This window comes from Phocoena sinus, chromosome 20, assembly GCF_008692025.1.
Source record: "Phocoena sinus isolate mPhoSin1 chromosome 20, mPhoSin1.pri, whole genome shotgun sequence".
Lineage (NCBI taxonomy): Eukaryota > Metazoa > Chordata > Mammalia > Artiodactyla > Phocoenidae > Phocoena > Phocoena sinus.
This window is the reverse complement of record NC_045782.1, coordinates 14,107,920-14,125,595: the sequence shown is the minus strand read 5'-3', so window position 1 is coordinate 14,125,595 and position 17,676 is coordinate 14,107,920. Positions and strand designations below refer to the sequence as shown.

General features: G+C 54.4%; 1 protein-coding gene across 3 annotated transcripts in view; it reads left to right on the top strand.

Annotated features, from left to right (window-relative positions):
• Positions 1-17,676, top strand: part of ABR (ABR activator of RhoGEF and GTPase) — a 178,727-nt gene that overhangs the window by 86,312 nt on the left and 74,739 nt on the right. The window contains exon 1 of one of the 3 annotated variants that reach the window (XM_032617585.1): positions 11,108-11,810. The exons of the other annotated variants lie outside the window; for them this stretch is intronic. Within the exon in view, the coding sequence (XP_032473476.1) occupies positions 11,676-11,810 (135 nt within the window). The 5' untranslated portion in view covers positions 11,108-11,675. Of the gene's footprint in view, positions 1-11,107; positions 11,811-17,676 lie in introns of those variants that run through there. 3 annotated transcript variants of the gene reach the window in all.

Genomic DNA, 17,676 nt, shown 5'->3' with positions numbered 1-17,676 from the left:
TTGTCCACCGATGAGAGCTCTGCTCCAAAGAGAAGCATTTTACAAGCAATATTGAGGATGTGCTCTGAGACAGGCGGAGGGATAGAGATGCGAGGAGGTTTGCAATCCTTGTAATTAATGCTGTTCCTGGGCCCAGAGACCAGCTCTGTCCGTGCTCAGCTTGTGCGAGTGTGTCTGAGACACAAGAGCAAGTGAGACAGAGGGATTCCTGGGGACTATTTTTCAGAAATTGGGAAGAATCAAATTTCTTCTTGGGTGGGGGGCGGGGGGGGCTTGGATTGCTTGGTCCTGCTTGGTAGGGGGCTTGTCCGGGTGTGTTTTGTAGGGGGGTCCCCTTTCTTCCCTCTAATACTCTCGAGGAGCAGTCACTAGGTTGCTGCGAGTTACTTGTTTCCCTCCTGCAGGGCCCAGCATACCCCCACTCCAGCCAGGGGGCTGCCTGGACCCTACCATTTCTTGCGAACCCCCTGCTTCCTTCCCTCCCAGCCTCCTCGGCCACCCTCCACTCCTGCGTAGAGCTCTCACCCCCTCTTCACACAGCCGGGTGGCTGTTATAGCCTTTGGCAACAAGGGCCTTGGCAACCGGCTTCCCACTTGGGGGAAGCCACATTGTTGCCATGGCAACAGAAGCCTAGGCAGAGCTTATCAGCTGCCAGGCAGTGCAAGTTTGGGAAGGGATGGTGGGGGCAGGTGGGAGGTGGAAGTGATGGACAAGGGCGTCGATCAGGTTCAGGCCCCCCACAGCTGACATTCTGGGGTATTGTCCAGTCGTCCTAAGGAAGGGTGGCAGGTGAGAGACAGCCATCTTGGACCTGCGGGGCAGGATTCTTGCTACTGATGGAGGAGAGGGTGCTCTGGGACCTGAACTGACTCTAACCAGGGGAAGCAAAGTGACAGCTCTTGCTTCCCGTCTCTGCCTTTATGTCTCTGACCACAACAGGGCTTAGAGACATCCCCCTCCCATCCCGGAGACTCAGCTATTACCCCTGTGAGCTGGTGCAGAAAGAGTCACTGTAGGACTCAACACAGCACCAGGAATCCTGGCTGAGAGTTGAGAACGTGTGGCCAGATTAGAGCCACTTGCTGAAGAGAAAAGCCATTTATTTCCCTTTCTCCTCTGCCTTCCTCCTTGCTTCCTGTCCTGTCTCCTTCCCTCATCACATGACCACCTTGCTGGAGTGCTTTTCCACCGACTTTTAGATTCCCTGGTGAAAGGTACTCAGGTGCTTTCTCTAGTGAAACAGGTCACAGGCATAACAGGGAGATGCCCCCACCTGGAGCTCTGAGGCTTCGGGGCAGGGACTTCCTTTACTACGATGCTGCCCATTTTGCTTGGTGACTCACAAGGGAAGAGCTTGGTTTGAGGACTTTGAAATCCAAGAGATGCTACAGTGACAACTGGCCAAAGTGCTTGCGAACCCCAGGATTAATTTTTGCACCATTGGCTAGAAATTATACACGGTAGGGGTGGGGAGCATTAATCTAATTTGGGGATCCTAGCAAAGATTCCAGCCCAGTGTACCCGCTGCCTGCCTACCTTCCCTCCTGAGTTGCATTTCTGCCCTCTCTGCTGTGTCACTGGCCCCATCTAGTGGACTCAGCAAGTATTGCTGTGTACATTGGGGTGCTGGAGAGAGTTGACACACCTCTTCCGGAGTACTTGAGGGCTGTTTCAGTTTTTTTTAAAAAAAAAAAAAAAAAAGGAAAGAAAAAGAAAGCCAAGGTTTCTGCTACTTGGCTCTGCTCATTTGACCAGGCAGGTCCCCTCCCTGCCAGGTTTCCTGTTGGGGCGTTGGGAACCAAGGGGACTTTTGGACCAAATCAGATGATTGTTCTAGATATTCAGATATCTACCCTCTGGCAGCCGGACATTCCACACCCAAATGTGCATCCAACTTGTTCCTGGAAGCCCAAGGTTTGGTCTTTATATTAGGGTTCTCCAGAGAAACAGAACCATTAGGATACAGAGAGAGAAGGATTGATTTATTATAAGGAATTGTCTCACTAGATTATGGAGGCTGAAAGGTCCCAAGATCTGCAGTCAGCAAGCTAGAGACCCGGGAGAACTGACAGTATAGTTAGTTCCAGACTGAGTCCAAAGGCTGGAGAATCAGGAGAGTTGATGGTGTAAGCTCTAGTCCGTATTGAGTCCAAAGGCAGGAGAAGACCTATGTCCCAGCTCAAAGACAGGCAGAGAGAGTGAATTCTCCCTTATTTAGCCTTTTTGTTCTATCCAGACCTTCAACTGATTAGATGAGGCCCACCCACATTGGGAAGGCAACCTGCTTTACTCAGTCAACTGATTCAAGTGTTAATCTCATCCAGAAACACCCTCACAGACACACCCAGAATAACGTGTGGCCAAACGTCTAGGTATCTGTGGCCCCGTCAGGTTGATGCATAAAACTAGCCCTCACGGTCTTACTCTCCCAGCAGCTCAGAGAACATGCTCAGGGACATGAGCTTCGCATAGATGAACATGTTCTGCTCTCTAGCTGTGGGACTCTGGATCAGTGTCATAACCCCTCTGAGCCTCAGTTTCCTCATCTCTAAATAGGACTAACCACCTGAAGGGTTGTTGAGAGGACGGACTGGGATAGCTCAGGTGAGGCCTGCAGCACTGGGCCTGGCTCACTGTGGGTCCTCAGTCCTTGGCGCCCAGGGCCCACGAGGCTCTCCTCACCAGCCATTAGAGGGGTGGGGAGCCCAGAGCACTGCGAGGACCTGGTCTAATGAAATATTTGCTGGACAACAACTGAATCTGCTTTTGCAACCTCCTTTCTGGGGTCAAATCTGTCCTCCCAGGCGTGGTAGCCCAGGTGAAACCGGGTCTGCGGTGTTACAGGACAAATGCTCTTCACTCCCCAGAACGCCCTGCAGCCTCACTCTGCTCTCGCCTTAGATGTGCCCCTGTGTGCAGCCCAGCGAGGTATCAGGGTGAAAGCCCCGCCCTGCAGACCCTCACTCTCCCCAAGCCCAGGCTGAGTACAGCTCCCTCCGGTGGCTCAGTTCAGCAGAGAGGGCCTGCTTTCACCCTGGGAAGGACGGGCGGGACTCTCCATCTCACTGACAAGCGGGGCACATGTTCCCCTGCCAGGACCATGGTCATTCAGAAAAGCGTGTGCCCCACAAGCCATGGACTCCTCTGACACCCCTCTCGGGAGGCACCATGAAAAGGGGCCACAAGGCAGAGAGAAGATCTGGTTGTTGTCTCAGTGCCACCACTTCCTAGCTGTGTGACCTGAGGGATTTCACTCATCTGAGCTCCAGTTCGCTCACCTGTAAAGTGAATGTACTGAGAATTTCCTCCCTCCTGACCTCACACAGCTGTCGGGAGGCTTCTATGAGATGCTGCCAGTAAAGTCTGTACATGTTAGTACTGCACTAACTGCTGAATTTAGGAGTTTAGACTCCAGACGGCAGGATAATTTAAAGATAGGTGGGGGAGAGTTGAGATGATCACCGTTGTCATCCTCATCTTCCCCCCTCCCCCGCACAACCCCCCCTTCCTCACAGCTACTTAGACTCACCTTGAGCCTTTTACATGGGGAGCCAGAGATATACTTAAACTTGGTCTTTCTTTTATTCTTTTTTTTTGGGCCGTGCCTGCATGTGGGGATTGAGAATCCCCTGACCAGGGATTGAACCCGTGCCCGTTGCATTGGAAGAGCAGAGTCTTAACCACTGGACCGTCAGGAAATCCCTAAACTTGTATCTTTCTGACGCTGGAGTCTGTGTGGTGCTCCCAGGTCCCCTCAGATACCACCTCCCTTGTGAAGGTTTACCAGCCTGTGGCTGAGCCCTCCGCTGTCTGGGGACCGTGCACAGTTACTTGTGGGGCACGTCTGCCCTGCGAGATCCGGAGCCCTGATCCCCGATCATCTCCGGGACCCCCATCAGCAGCTCCCGGGCACCTAGGGGTATTCACCCGGCGTTTATGGAATTGAATCAAGTAGCACTGGGTTGGCCAGGGAGCAGGGAGGCAGGGCAGATACAGTCTCAGGGGATGAAGCTAGGACGAACTGCTGCCCCCTCTTCCCTTCCTGGTCCCTTCTGAAGCCTTGGGGTTTGGGATCTGAGGTTGCAGGACAAGGAGGTCGCTTCTAAGTGAAGGGAGAAGCCACGTGGCAAGCCGGAAACATCTGAGATGGTGTCCCAGTCTGCTCTCTTTGGATGGCGTTCGAGGCCTGGGCTGGGTGGGTTGGCGGCTGCCCTTTATCTTTACGCCTCCCAGGAGTTTCCAGATGCAGGTAAAACCAGAGACATCTCTCCTCAGGTTGCCGACCTCCTGCCTCAGCAGCCTTGCTCCCCATTGCCCTCTTTCTGGATCTTGGTCCCCACTCCAAAGAGGAGGAGCTTGCCTGGCTCCCCCTACGTGCCAGGTGCTGTGCCAGGTGCCCACGGGCTTCATCGCCACCTATCCCTGCAACCACTGGGAGAGCCCCCCATTTTGTAGATGAAGGAGCTATGGCTCAGGGGGTTCCTTGGCTTGTGTGAGTTGAGGGGGATGTGAATAGGAAGTAGGGAGACAGTGCCCTGGTTGTGGTCCTCAGCCTCTCCATGGCTGGTGCTCCCTGGCCTTTTTGGCTCATCGCCCCCCTTTCACACATGGCTGGGATCTGGGCTTCCCTGACTGACCACACGCAGCCGACCTGGAGCATCCCGTAGTGCTCACAGCCTGTCTGGGATCTCCCTCTCCCTGCTACTGTGCTGTGTGTTTCACATCAGCCAGTAAGGCGGCTTCCAAAGCAACATGTATTCGGTGAAGGTTTGCTCATCTCCTGCAGGTCCCAGGGACAGTGGATAGGAGAGTGAGCCAGACCCATTCTCTGTCCTTGAGGTTCGGGAGTCTTTGCGTGTAGGGCAGGGAGGCCAACCGACCCGCCTAATCGCACCAAGAGGTGTGAAATTGCCCCTGAGAATGCCTTCAGTTTGAGACGTTTGGCCACACAGGTGAGCCGCCAGGGGGCAGAGGCTGGATGTCCCCCTGGGCTCTGGGTTCTGCCAGGGTGCAGAAGGGCAGGAAGCATCCCAGCAGCAGGCTGACTCTTACCCACGGACTCTCTTTTCCATCCTCCTCACCTAGTTCCTCCACAAGTGGGTGCTAGCACTTTCTTTCCACGATGATGCTTTGATGATGCCCTTGTGGACCTTCCTCCCACAGGGTTATGGGCTGGTTGCTTCTATCTGGAAAGCCACACAGACCCCCCAACCCTCCTGCCTGTGTGGCAGAAAGAAGAAGAGAAAGATGAGAAACGCTTCCATAGCACTTACTAAATGCCAGGCACTGTTGTAGCACTTAATAAATACTAACTCATTTAGTCCTCACCACACCTTGGGAAGTAGGCACCGTTACTGCCCCATTTTACAGATGTGAAAACTAAGGTGCAAAGAGGTGACATAACCCACCTGAGGTCCCACAGCTGGTCAGTGTTGGGTGCTCACCACCGCTGTTCTCTGCCACCTCCCCAAAACAGGAACCTCAGTGCCCTCGCCTTATGTTTTTCTGGCTCTGTGATTTTGGATAACCTGTAGAGTCTTGGTCCCCTCAGCTGTAAATAAGGATAAATACCTCCTATCTGGAAGGGCTGCTGGGAGGACTGAGTGACACAGTGCCCCTGGCACTGGCCCCTGGGGTCAGTTCTCATTGGCCCAGGGTCTGCTGAGCTCCAGAAAGTCTGGAGGTGGGACTTGAGCTCCTACCAAGGAAGTTGGAAGGGCTAGGGATAGGCAGAGAGGAGGGAGAGGGGGCTCCAAGCCAGGTCAAGGCCTGGAGGTGAGAATGCACCTGGCCCTTTCATGGGACACCAAACAGCAGAAGTTGTTGTCAACAGTTAGATCAGTTGAGCCATCAGCAAGGGCCCCACTGCCCTTCTTAGGGCTGACTTGGTGGCTTCCTGCTGGGTACAGAGTGAGCAGTGTTTTAGAAACAGTAATCTGATGTCAGCAGGAGGGATGCACTGAAACACTGTCTGGTCACTCCCTGTAAAATTCTTCAATGCCTGCCCGTAGCAATGCTGTCAAGGCTGTGCCTGACCTGACCACTTGACCTCTGCCTACCTCTGCAGGCTCATGACAACCCCCCAGCTAGACTGTGAGCTCTGCCATGGAGCTTTGTCACTTTTGTACCAAAATGTTTGCTCACTGCAAACTGTAGTGCCTAGAACTGCGCCTGGCACGTAAGAGATGCCTAGTAAGTATTGGTTGAATGGATGAAGACTTGCCACCCAGACTGAACTCATTTCATTATGCCTCATGCTGTCCTGTCTGCCCCTGAGTCCCCCTGGCATGGCTAATCCCTGTTCATTTTCCGGTAGGAGTTTTTTTGTTTTGTTTTGTTTTTTGCGGTACGCGGGCCTCTCACTGTTGTGGCCTCTCCCGTTGCGTTGCGGAGCACAGGCTCCGGACGCGCAGGCTCAGCGGCCATGGCTCACGGGCCCAGCCGCTCCGCGGCATGTGGGATCTTCCCAGACCGGGGCACGAACCCGTGTCCCCTGCATCGGCAGGCGGACTCTCAACCACTGCGCCACCAGGGAAGCCCCAGGTAGGAGTTTTAATGTCACCTCCTCTGGAGAACCTTCTGTGACTCTCTACTTGCCCAATTATAGCACTTACCACACTTCTTTTTTTAATTTCTTTATTTTTCCTGATTACATCACTGAAAATTCTAACTTTACAGAAACATATAATATGGAAAGTGAAAGTCTCCTTAAGTCTCATCCTACAGAGAGAATGTCTGTTAAGAGACATCTTCTCTTTCCATGTGAGATATTACATATATATATATATATATATATATATATATATATACACACATATATGTAAAAAGTACGTTTTTCTCTGTGTATATATTATATATATACACTTTTTTAAAAAGTGGGATCATACTATTAATACTGTTATGAAATTTTCTCTGGTTATTTAATAAGTCTTGGACATCTTGCCTATCAGTAATTAAAGACCAACTCATTCTCCTTCATGACTGTATGCAGTGTTTCTTTTAATGGTTGTACCATAATTCACTTAGCCAGTCCTCTTCTGTTAGACATTTGGGCTGTTTCCAGTCTTTCACCGGTGTAACCATCATTGCAGTGAACATCTCTGTACAAAGATCTTTGAGTCCTTGTAGAAATGTTTTTGCAGAAAAATTCCTTAAAGTGGAGGTGCTGAGTCAGAGGGTGAGAACATATTAGATCACAATAGCTTTTTCCACGTTATTCTTTCTGGAAGAGTTGTGCCTTAGCCCCAGAGTTCTGAGATCGTGCCCTTCCCCTGGCCCTGCCTTGGCTCACGGTGGTCAGTCTGTCCCCGAGACCATCAGCCCCCACGGAGGTAGAGACAAAGCGTCCCACTTGTGGCTGTGTCCTGGATGCTAGCACAGCACCTGGTGCATGGTGGGCAATTGAATAGGTACTTGTTGATGGAGTGGGTAAGGGAATGAGGGGATGGAGAATGAGTGTGAGAGAAGGCTGTTGGGTTTGGGGAGAGTAAACTGTTGGTGGCTTGGAAAGCGTGGATTTGGTGGGTGTCTGAAATCTCAGTCTGTGCCCCTTGTTCATGGGGGCATGGTTCCCGCCCACTTCTCCAAGTTCATCACCTGCCCCTTTTCTGTCCTCCAGCTGTGCTTCCTGGGGTTCCTTACAAAACGTTTTCCTCCCTTTGCCTGGAAACGCTTCCCCTTTTTAAGATGCTGCTCAGAAGCCACGCTTCTGTGGAGCTTTACCTCTCAGGCAGGGTTAGTGCCTTTGTCCTGTGTTCCCACTGTGTTGACCAGTGGGAACACTGCCTCATTTGTTTATATGTCTGGGTTGAGAGCATTCTAATGGCAAGGCCTGTGTCTCCCAGGTCTGTGTATTTGTAATGCCAGGCCTTCTCTGGGTTGAATGAACAGATAGATGGACAGGCAAGATCAGAAGTCAAAGTGGAATATTATTGCGGTTATGTAGGTGTGAGATTCTACAAACCTTGGTTGGGGTGGCAGCTTTGGAAAAGGAAGAGAAGGAAGAACCAAGGGGACTTGGTGAAAAGGATGTGGGGCCTGAGGGAAGGAAGAGTCACAAGATGGCGGCCCCGCCACAGAAGTGGAGAAGCCAGAAGGGGAAGCCGGTTTAGGGAGGGGGAAGGGTCGTTTGGTCTGGAGATGTGGAGCTGAGGGGCTGCTCATGGGACTTCCAAGTGAGGAGAACCAGCTGACAGCACAGATGTCACACTCCAGCAGAGCAAGATGTTGGAGCTGCAGATGGTGACGGGCTGCCGTTGGCCTAGCAGTGAGAAGGGATGAGTTCTCCAAGGATAGAGAGCAGAGGGCTGCGGCCTGGTCCGAATGGGTGACTCCACACTTACAGGAGGCAGGAAGAAGAAGGGCCAGCCGGAACCAGAGCGATCAGAGGCAGCATCAGCATGGCCACAGAAGCTGAGGGATTTAAGAGCATCCAGACTGCAGAGGCTGAGGAGTAGAGAAGGAGGCCTCTGACTTTGGAATAAGGTAGTTTAGAGGCCTTTGGAGCAGCTGCTTCTCTGGAGAGGAGGGTCTGGAGCCAGGCCAAAGCTGGCAGAGTTGTAGAGGACACAGGGAGGAAGCTCGTGTCCAGGGCATTGGTAGGGGAAAGGGAGGAAGCACCACTGGGACTTGTGAGTCACTTCCCTCCAGGGGCAGAACTGAGTGGAGTCTGTATGCCCAGTGGAGATGGAAGGGCATTCAAATTACTCACTGGAATTTCCAGCCAACCCGGGTGGGGTGGAGTGGAGATGCCTTGGATGTTCAGGGAGCAGCTTCTGAGAGGTTTCAGGGTTTGGAAGAAGTGGGTGTCGATACTGCCATGCTAGGTAGGGGCATGGGGAGTGGAGACAGGGGTACTCTCGGAGACTCCCGAGGGCCCCTCATGTTCTTTTGGGCGGGGGAAGGGACACCGTGCCGGGGGGCGGGGGTGTCCCTTGGGCTGTTAGGCCCTTCTCCCATTACACCTGCTTGTCCGACCGGAGCGGGCAGCCCATGCCGTGCACTCGGAGCCTTCAGGATGGGAGACAGACTGGCACAGAGCCCCGGGCTGGCACACTTGTGCCCTTGGGAATGCCAGGCCTGGTTTTTCCCAAGCGCTGGGAGCAGCCTCACCCGCCCAAACCAAATGAGGAATTGTGGCTGAGAGGGCCCTTCAGATCTACCCCGGCTATTTATAACCCAGCCCAGGCGGGGACAGGGAAGAACCAGGGATGAGGGAGAGGGCGGGTGTGGGGTGGGTTGTGCCTCTGGGGAGCCCCATCAGCCCTGAGGCCCCAGAGAACCTACCCCAAATCCCTTGGTCTGCATTTCAGCTATGGTGACAGGGAGAAACCTTTTACTGGTGAGGACAGCTCTAATAGAATGGCAGGAGCCCCACCTAGAGCTCAGAACTTCCGCAGACTTTTTTGGGGAGTTGGGATAAGGAACCATGTCCATTCCTCTCCTTTTTCCCTCCTCGCTCTTCCTCAACCCTCCACCCAGCTTGGAGGCTCAGCCAAGGGCCCTGTTCTCGGCTGAGATGCCCAGTGGGAAGGAGAGGTGATGACCCCAGGTGGGCCTAGGATGGCGCGCTGTTAACCCCCCCTTTGGAATGCATTTCCAAACGAGCTCCAAAGAGTTGGGCTCTTCCCCCTGTGGCCATACAGTTGCCACCTGACAGGGGATGTGCCGTGTGCATAAGGAGGCCGGTGGTAGACACACGAGGCATTAATGGACAACTCAGACACTGTATCATTAAGAACCACACTGGCTGGTCTGGCAACTGTGTACTGGGAGAGACACTTGTGAGCTAGAAGCATCAGGAAGATTTTGAGGAAATCCCTGACTAGAGACATGGTTTGGGGGCTGGTGGGAGATTGAGGGGATTGGCGTGAGTGGGGCTGGAGCTTCAGGGCTCAATACTCAGAATCCGGAGTTTTCACTTGATCTGTCTGGCTGGTGGCATGTATTATACAGGTTTATAAAGATAAGTAGTGGGCTGGTTGTGTGTGAAGCTGAATTTGATTCCAAGATGCCAGGTCCAGTGATAAAATGGGACAGAGGTGATATTCAAGGAACAACCCCCCCCACACACACACACCTCCCAACCTTCCCTCAAAGAAACACAACCAACTGCAAGAAGGCAGCAACCTTGTCTGTGGGCCTGATTCAGTGCACAGATGTGTTTCATTGAGACTGCATCTTGTTTTGTTTTTTAAATATAATTTATCTGCCATCATTTTTAAATTGAGAGCTATCACCTAACAATCCGGATTCCAGCTTCTCTTGAACAATCCAAGATGGGGCAACCTTGAGCCTGCACTGCCCCTGGCAGCCGGCAGCTGGAGCTGAGTGACAGTTTCTTCAGTTCACCTGGTCCCTACCTGGCTCATTTCACTAACTAATCTTACCTGCACCCTCTTGGGTGCTGGAGTTGGCACCCTTTGCCCTAGGTGTTGTGAAAGAGCTTTTCCCAGCTGCTGCCCTTAAACTCCACCCCCATGAGAGTAGATGGATTACATCTCTGGATGGGGCTAGGGGACCAGAGTTTAGCTTGTGTAACCATGGAAGAAGCCAGGGGAAGCAGGCTGGGGGTGGGCAGGGCTGGCGTGCTCCTGGTCCTGGGTTAAGTGTACCCTCCCCTGTGGGGCTGCTTCTACTGGGCCCAGGCCCCTCTTGAGGGAAAAGAGCTCTGAGGAGGTGTGGCACCTCCGGCTGCCCGAGGCGGCCCAGCTGCAGCCCCTGGCTGGCACTTGTGCTTTCGTGGCGAGGCAGGTCAGGCCTCCTTCGCACAAAGCCTTGTTCCCTCAACCACGGTGGCGATGGAAAGAAACTATGGTTTCTCACCAGGGCTTGGCCTCCCTTCCTCAAAGGTGTCAGAGCCTGAGGCGGAAATGAGAAGGGGCTTGTAGGCATCCCAAGGTGACACCGAGGTTGGCCCGGAGGCCCGCGAGGCTGTGCGGGCAGCTGCTCGTCCGCTCCGCCCCCGCCTGCCCGCGGGGCCGGTGAGGGGTTGTAAATAAAGCCTGTCTCTGGGAAGCGGACCTCCCCCTGCGCCCGGCCCGGCTGCGGCCTCGTCGCCCCTCCTCCGCGCTCCCGAAGCCTCCGCCAGCCGGCTGGCCCGGCGACCGCAGAGAGGGAACGGCTCCACCTCACCCGTCGAGTCGTGCATTTCCTGTGTCTTGAGAGCGAACGCGAACCTCCGCGTCCAGGAGGGCGGGATCTGTGGGGCCGGCGGCAGCGGCGGCGGCGGCGGGGCGCCCGGCCGGGCTGGGAGCGGCGGCAGGGAGCGGGGCCCCGCCTGCCTGGAGAGCCGGCGCGCACAGCAGGAAGGGCCGCGGCGGCCGGCAGGGGCGCGCGGGCTCCGGTGACAGCCCTGGAATCGCGGCGGCGGCAGCGGCGGCGGAGCTCCCCGCGAGAGGCGGCCGGGGCCGCACGGACGCCCCGCTTCCCCTTTCTCCGGGAGGACCCGGAGCCGGCGGGCGGGAGAAGGCTCATAATGGAGCCTTTCATCGGCAGCCGGTGGCCGGGCTCCAGGACGGACTCCGGGGAGGCCCGCGTGCTGGCTTAGGCCTGCCCTGCACGCTCTTCCCGTCCCCGCCTGCCGGCCTCGCTCCTGGGCGCCGGCGGCCACGGCTGCCGCTGCCGCTGCTGCTGGGACCCTGCTTCCTGTTTGCCCTCCGCGGCTCCCGCTGCCATGGAAGAGGAAGAGGAGGCGATAAGCTTTTTGGACAAGGTCCTGGAGGATGAAGATGTGTTTCTCCTGGAGGAGTGCGAGCTGGGAACCCCGACCAGCCCCGGCTCAGGGTCCCCATTCTTGGTGGCTGTGAAGGTGGGAATGTGACACGCCCTGGATGCTTGTCGGGGGAGGGGGCAGGGCTCACAGCTCTGACTGCCGAAGTCTGTGCGGCAGAAATGGCTGATTTGTGCACAAACCTTGTGGCTGAGTGGAAGCACCTCAGCCTGAGAGGGGCTGGCGCCTGCCTGCCAAGGGATGCAAGGGGCTGTGCTCTGGGCACAGCTGTTCCTGGGGGAGAGGCGCAGTGCCCGCCGCCTCCCCCTGGACCAGTTGTCCTCAGGGGGAGTGGCTGCTGGCTTTCCCTAGGCCAGCTGTGCAGAGGGCTTTCTCTGGCAGTGACATGAGTCCCCTGGTGGGCACGCCAGTGGTGTCAGCCTGCTGCCCCAGAGGAGCTGGTCGATGTGAAACTAGGAGGCCGTAATTCCTTGTTTCCATGGCAGCAATGGGATAAGTGCACTTGTGAAGTTCAGGCCAAGGGAGCCACTCTCTTCCAAGCAAGTGGAATCTGGTGAATCTGGGCTAGGGCATGAGAGCATTTGGAGAGATCGAGGGCCAGAGGTCCCTGAACTTCCTTGAAGGGAAAGAATTGGATCAGCCGAAGAGGGGCGGTAACAGCTGGCTTGGAGGCAGGAACCAGGTGGCTAGGCACTTTACCCAAGGTGGGCATAGGCAGGAAGCATCTGCTGGACCCCAGCCCACCGACTCTGGGGCTGTCTCGGCAGCAATGCCTCTGTTTAATCAGAGAAGTTGCCTCGAAGGTAGAGCAGGAGGGGAGTGGTTGCCGCAATCCCCTTCTCTTCACGCCCCCCCGCCCCCCACCCCGCCCCAGGGGCCGGGATTCCACTTGAAAGTGCGCCAGTGCTGCCTAAGGCATGCACACCACACCGTCCTTCCTTTCTTTCACCTCTAACCTCAGTGTTTTGCTCACCTCCTCTCTGTTCTGTGGCTTGAAGGGAGGGCCAGTGAGAACGTATGGCAGGGAGCTCACAGACTGCAAGCCAGGTTGCCTAACAGAGAGCGCCCGTCTTGTGGGGCCCGAGCCTGTCTGCCCTGGCAGCACTGCACCCCAGAGGGCATGGTGCACGGAGCATTGCTCTGGGCAGGAGACTGTCGCTGAGCCTCTCTGGGCCTCCTGTAAGATGGGGATCACTGCCCTGCTCCATCCGTGCTACAGTGTGGATCAGAGGAGGAGCTAATGGAGGTAAAAATAGACTGCAGACCCACGGGTAGATGGCTGATGTGTGGAAGGGGCGGAGCAGTCGCTGTAGGCCTGGGTGTGGGGCAGAGAGGAGCCGTCACGGGAGGCTGGCAGTGGCTGGCGCCCCAGCCCTGGTTTTCTCATCTGGTGCTAGCTCGGCACACTGGGGTAAGTCACATCTCTCACTGGGCCCCCAGGGCCTTGCCCTTAGGGTCTGCCCAGCCATCCCAGGAACAGGATGGGGAAAAGTCTTGTTTATGAGGCAAAAGCACCTGCTGGGAGCTTAGTAGTAGTAGTGTGTAGGGTGGGACCTCTGTGGGTTCCTAACGGCCCTTCTCTGAGACACCCTCCCCAGCACAGATGGGGTTCCACTCACATGCTGCCTTATGGGTCCTCCCTTACTCTGGACCTCTAGTCTGGCTTATACCGGGCTAGCCCCTGTTTCATTCTGTTTGGAACTCTAGACGTGTGCCTCTCTCCTCCAGGGCAGGGCCCTCTTGTTTTCATTGTGAACGCTGCACGGTGCTTGGTGTGTGGCTGGTGTCCAGTGGATTGGTGGAATGAGTGAGGCTCCATGGGGCCCACACAGGGCGTACCATGTCCCTGGCCTTATTCCATCTCAGAGGTGTTCTAAGGAGGAAGCACAGGGATACCAAAGGGGCTTGGGTGTACATCACACCTAAAAATGCTGTTCCTTCCAGAGCCCTGTGAGCGCCAAGATGGAGTCTTCCTCTCTACCTCACCACCTCAGTGTTCCCGGACCTGTCTCCAGCACTGGGGGGAGGGCCCCTTTCCTGAGTGTTGGGGGATTCCAAGCCCCCTGTCCCAGCCTGAACACGTCTAGGATGCCCTTCTCTACCAGGCTTGGCCATCTATAGAGGGAAAAGACGAACAGAAAGCTCATTGATTCATTCAACGAACACTGTCAGGTTGTGTTCTATTCAAAGCAGGCTGCCTGGGGGAGGAGACAGGTGAACAAGGCTTGGTCCTTTCTCAAAAAGAGTTCACAGTTCAGGGTAAGGGGGCAAGTTCGCAGATAATAGGAACATAATGAGAAAGTAGGGAGGGCCATGAGAAGGGTTCTGATAAAAGGGTACTAAATTCAGAGGAGGAGGGACCACTTCTCGTTGAGTCAGGGCTGGACTGGGCGCATGTGTGTGCACGTGTGTGTGTGCGTGTGCACGTGTACATGTGTGAGGTCAGGGCTCATTTCTGGAGGGTGTGCTCCTGTCCTGGGCTGTGGACTGGGCACACTCCTGCATGGTAGACTCTTCTTGGCGGCTGGTAGAAATCCAAGGCATTTCTCTCTTTGCTATTACTTTACTTCAGGAGTACTTACCTTAAACAGTAGTCGTGTTCCTGAGCACACGTCCAAATGCCAGTCCTATAAATCAATCCTGTTTTCAGTGTGATTTCCGAGATGCTTCATCTTCCTGGGGGACAGATGTGAAGATGGCAGTGGTTTTCTCCAGAGCTGGAGCTTGCTATGCGTTTCAACCCACACTCCCCTTTGAGGAGTTAATGGTCTATAAACTGATAATAACGTGAATACTGATAGCAGCATCACCTCTCCTCTGTAAAGTGTTGCATACGTCCCCCAAATCTTTCATAGGATTCTATTTAAAGGTACCTAGGGCTGATAGGGGCCTTGCTATATAAAGAACTCATTTGTCAGGAATTTTGAAATCCTTTTGTAATGCAGATTAACCCTTCAGGTTAATTCTGTGCCGAATTTAATGGATCATCTGAACAACCTGTGTTTCTTTTTCACTTGTCCAGGTCTCCGCTCCCTCCATGTGCAGTGATGGCCATGCCTGTGTCCCCCACTTAGGTTTTTTTCCCGAAGTGTGAGCCACATATGAGATGATTTGAGAGATGATTTTAGGTGGCACCTGGATATATATTTTGCACTTTAATAGTTAGGCGTAAATTTTAATGTATCTTAGAAAAGAATAGGGACTTCACTGGTGGTCCAGTTGGTTAGGACTCCGCGCTTCCACTGCAGGGGGCACGGGTTCCATCCCTGGTCAGGGAGCTAAGATCCCACATGCCGCGTGATGCAACCAAAAATAAAAATAGAAAAGTGACTTGCACATCTTTCCTGTGATTTCAAATATAATGCTTGGGATAAGGTTGTGCTTTTAAGAAGCCAGTTGTTGTGAAGAACAGTATTAAGTAAATTATAGTGCCGGTGGTATGTATGACAGAACTGCAAAGGTGTGGGATGTGAATAGCTGAACTCTGAAAACACTGCTGGACCCCATGAGACCTGCCTGCAGCTTCAGACAGCAGGGAGCCCAGAATTTGGAGATCTACCCTTTAGGAGGGTCCCCCAGCGGTGCCCGCCCCACTACCCACCCCCACTCTGTTCTGCTGAGGAATTAGCTGAAAGAGACCTCCCTGGTGCCTAAGGCTGGGGAGAGGAGAGAATGGCTGGAGTTGAGTCCCTGCATCGACTCAACTCAGGGAGGGGCCAGCTGTCCTGAGGCTGAGGCTGATACTTGGCATGGACATAGCGCCTAGACCCAGTGGCATCTGCTCTGACCAGAGCCCCCCCCATCCACGGGGTGCTCCTTGCAAACTGGTGTGGCCCATGGACTGAATTCTACTGTCTATGGAGCTGCTTGGCCTAAGGCTCTGAATTGCAAGTGGCCCTGCTTGTTCAGCCCGCGTTGTTGTCTTGGAGGAGATCAAGGCTCCTGGAGAGAGTCTTGACTTGGCCTGGAACCAAACCTTTGGAGACTTTATTTAGCCCCGACTGTAGAAGACCAGGCCAGGCCAGAGCCAGCTAAGCCTTACTTGCAGATACTGTCCCTACCAGAGTGACTTGACCTCTTGGATTTGGGGCCTCAGGTGGACACTTTCAGCCCAGCAGATTATGTAAAATACTGGGCATGAACGAGCCCCCCGTGGCTGCTGCATTTCGTAAGCTCCACTTGGGGAGGAAGTGGGGACAGTGTCACCCAGATGGCAGCTTCCTTGTGCTGCAGGACTGGCAAGCAGCGTGGCACGGGCTCTGGGGGCCCTGAACTCCAGAAAACCCCTCCCTGGAGATTCTGGGTGTGTGGGCACCTCTGGAGGGCGCTTTGGGGGCAGAGACTGTCTCCTTCACTTGTCTTCCCAGTGCCGGGCACATGGTGGGGAATGAGTGAATGGATGTTGAACCCTGGTGTTTTATGGGATGATAATAGCTCCAGGAGGATTGAAGAAACAATTGTGAATTTCCAGATAATTCCAAGCCAGGGACAGGTGGGGTCTGAGGAAAGTGAAGATGGATGAGGTTTTGGGTGGTAACTGACAACAGGCCACCTGTTGGTAAAATGCACAGAATTTAATTTCACATCCTTTCCCATCACCTCCACCCCCGTGCCAGCCAAAATGTCAGGGTGAATGTGGCCCAGAGTGGGGACTCTTGGGGGTGGCTACTTACTGCCTTCTGGGGGGTTCTTTCAAGATTGGACTCTGAGGTTGGAGTCTCACGAGGAGCGGGTCCTGCTGCAGTGGGCCGTCACGGGGCCTGACACAAGGGTCTGTGATCATGCCAGGGCAGGGGAAGGCTTGGTGGGGCTGTGAGTCACCGCGTCTTCACCCTGGTCCTGGTCCAGCCAGCTCTACATTTAAGCTCACATTGTGCTTAAGTGACTTCCTTGAGAGGGTGTTTGCCAGGCCCTCAGGCAAATCCCCAGCTGGCAGGGAACGGGGCACAGGAGGGGAGCACTGGCCCCCCGACGTGGAGGGCGAGTTCCCATTTGTCAGGCTGGGGAAGCAGCAGGTCTGACCTCGACCTCCACTCCCACCTCCAGGGCTGCGAGCCCTACTCCAAGCTCCGGTCTCATTCCTTGGAGGGGGTGCTGCCTGCCTGCCTTGGCCACAGCTCTGGGCAGCTGGCATTTTCCACTCTCTGTGCCTCAGAGGGATAATGATAACACCTTCTAGACTGTGGGATTCCAGTCAGTTAATCCACGTAAAGTGCTTAGAACAGTGCCTAGTACTTGTGAAACCATCAATAAATAACCATTGTCTCTCCCTAAAGCTTGGCATCCATACTGGTCTCCTAATGCTGCCGGAAACAAATTACCACACCTTTAGTGGCTTAAAACAACACAGATTTATTCTCTTAAAGTCTCAAGGGTCAGCAGGGCTGCATTCCTTCTGAAAGCTCTAGGGGAGAGACCCTGTTTCCTTGCCTTTTCCAGCTTCTAGAGGCCCCCTGCATTCCTTGGCTCCTGGCCGCATCCTTTGTCTTCAAAGCCAGCAGTGTAGCATCTTTCAGTCTTGCACTCAATCTCTCCCCGTCCCCTTCCGCCTCTCCCTCTCCTTCTGGGGGCTCATAGCCTTATTCTCTTGCCTGCCTCTCACAAGGACCCTTGTGATTACATAGGGTCCACCTGCTCATTCATTCCCAGGATAATCTCCCCACCTAAAAATCCTTAATCAATTTGCAAAGTCCCTTTTGCCGCATAAGGTGACATAGTCACAGGTTTTGTGGATTAGGAGGTGGACATCTTTGGCAGGACCTTGTTCTTCTATCACAGGATCAGATTACATTTCAGAGACTGGGAGAGGCAGCCTCCAGCACAAATTGCTAACTGGTTTGCTGATGAAAGGTCAAGGGTTAAGTCCTTCACCTGGGGAAAGGGCAGGAAAGCCTGTGAGAACATGCTGGGGTGGCCATGCAGCAGGGGGAAAGCAGCTCTCCTT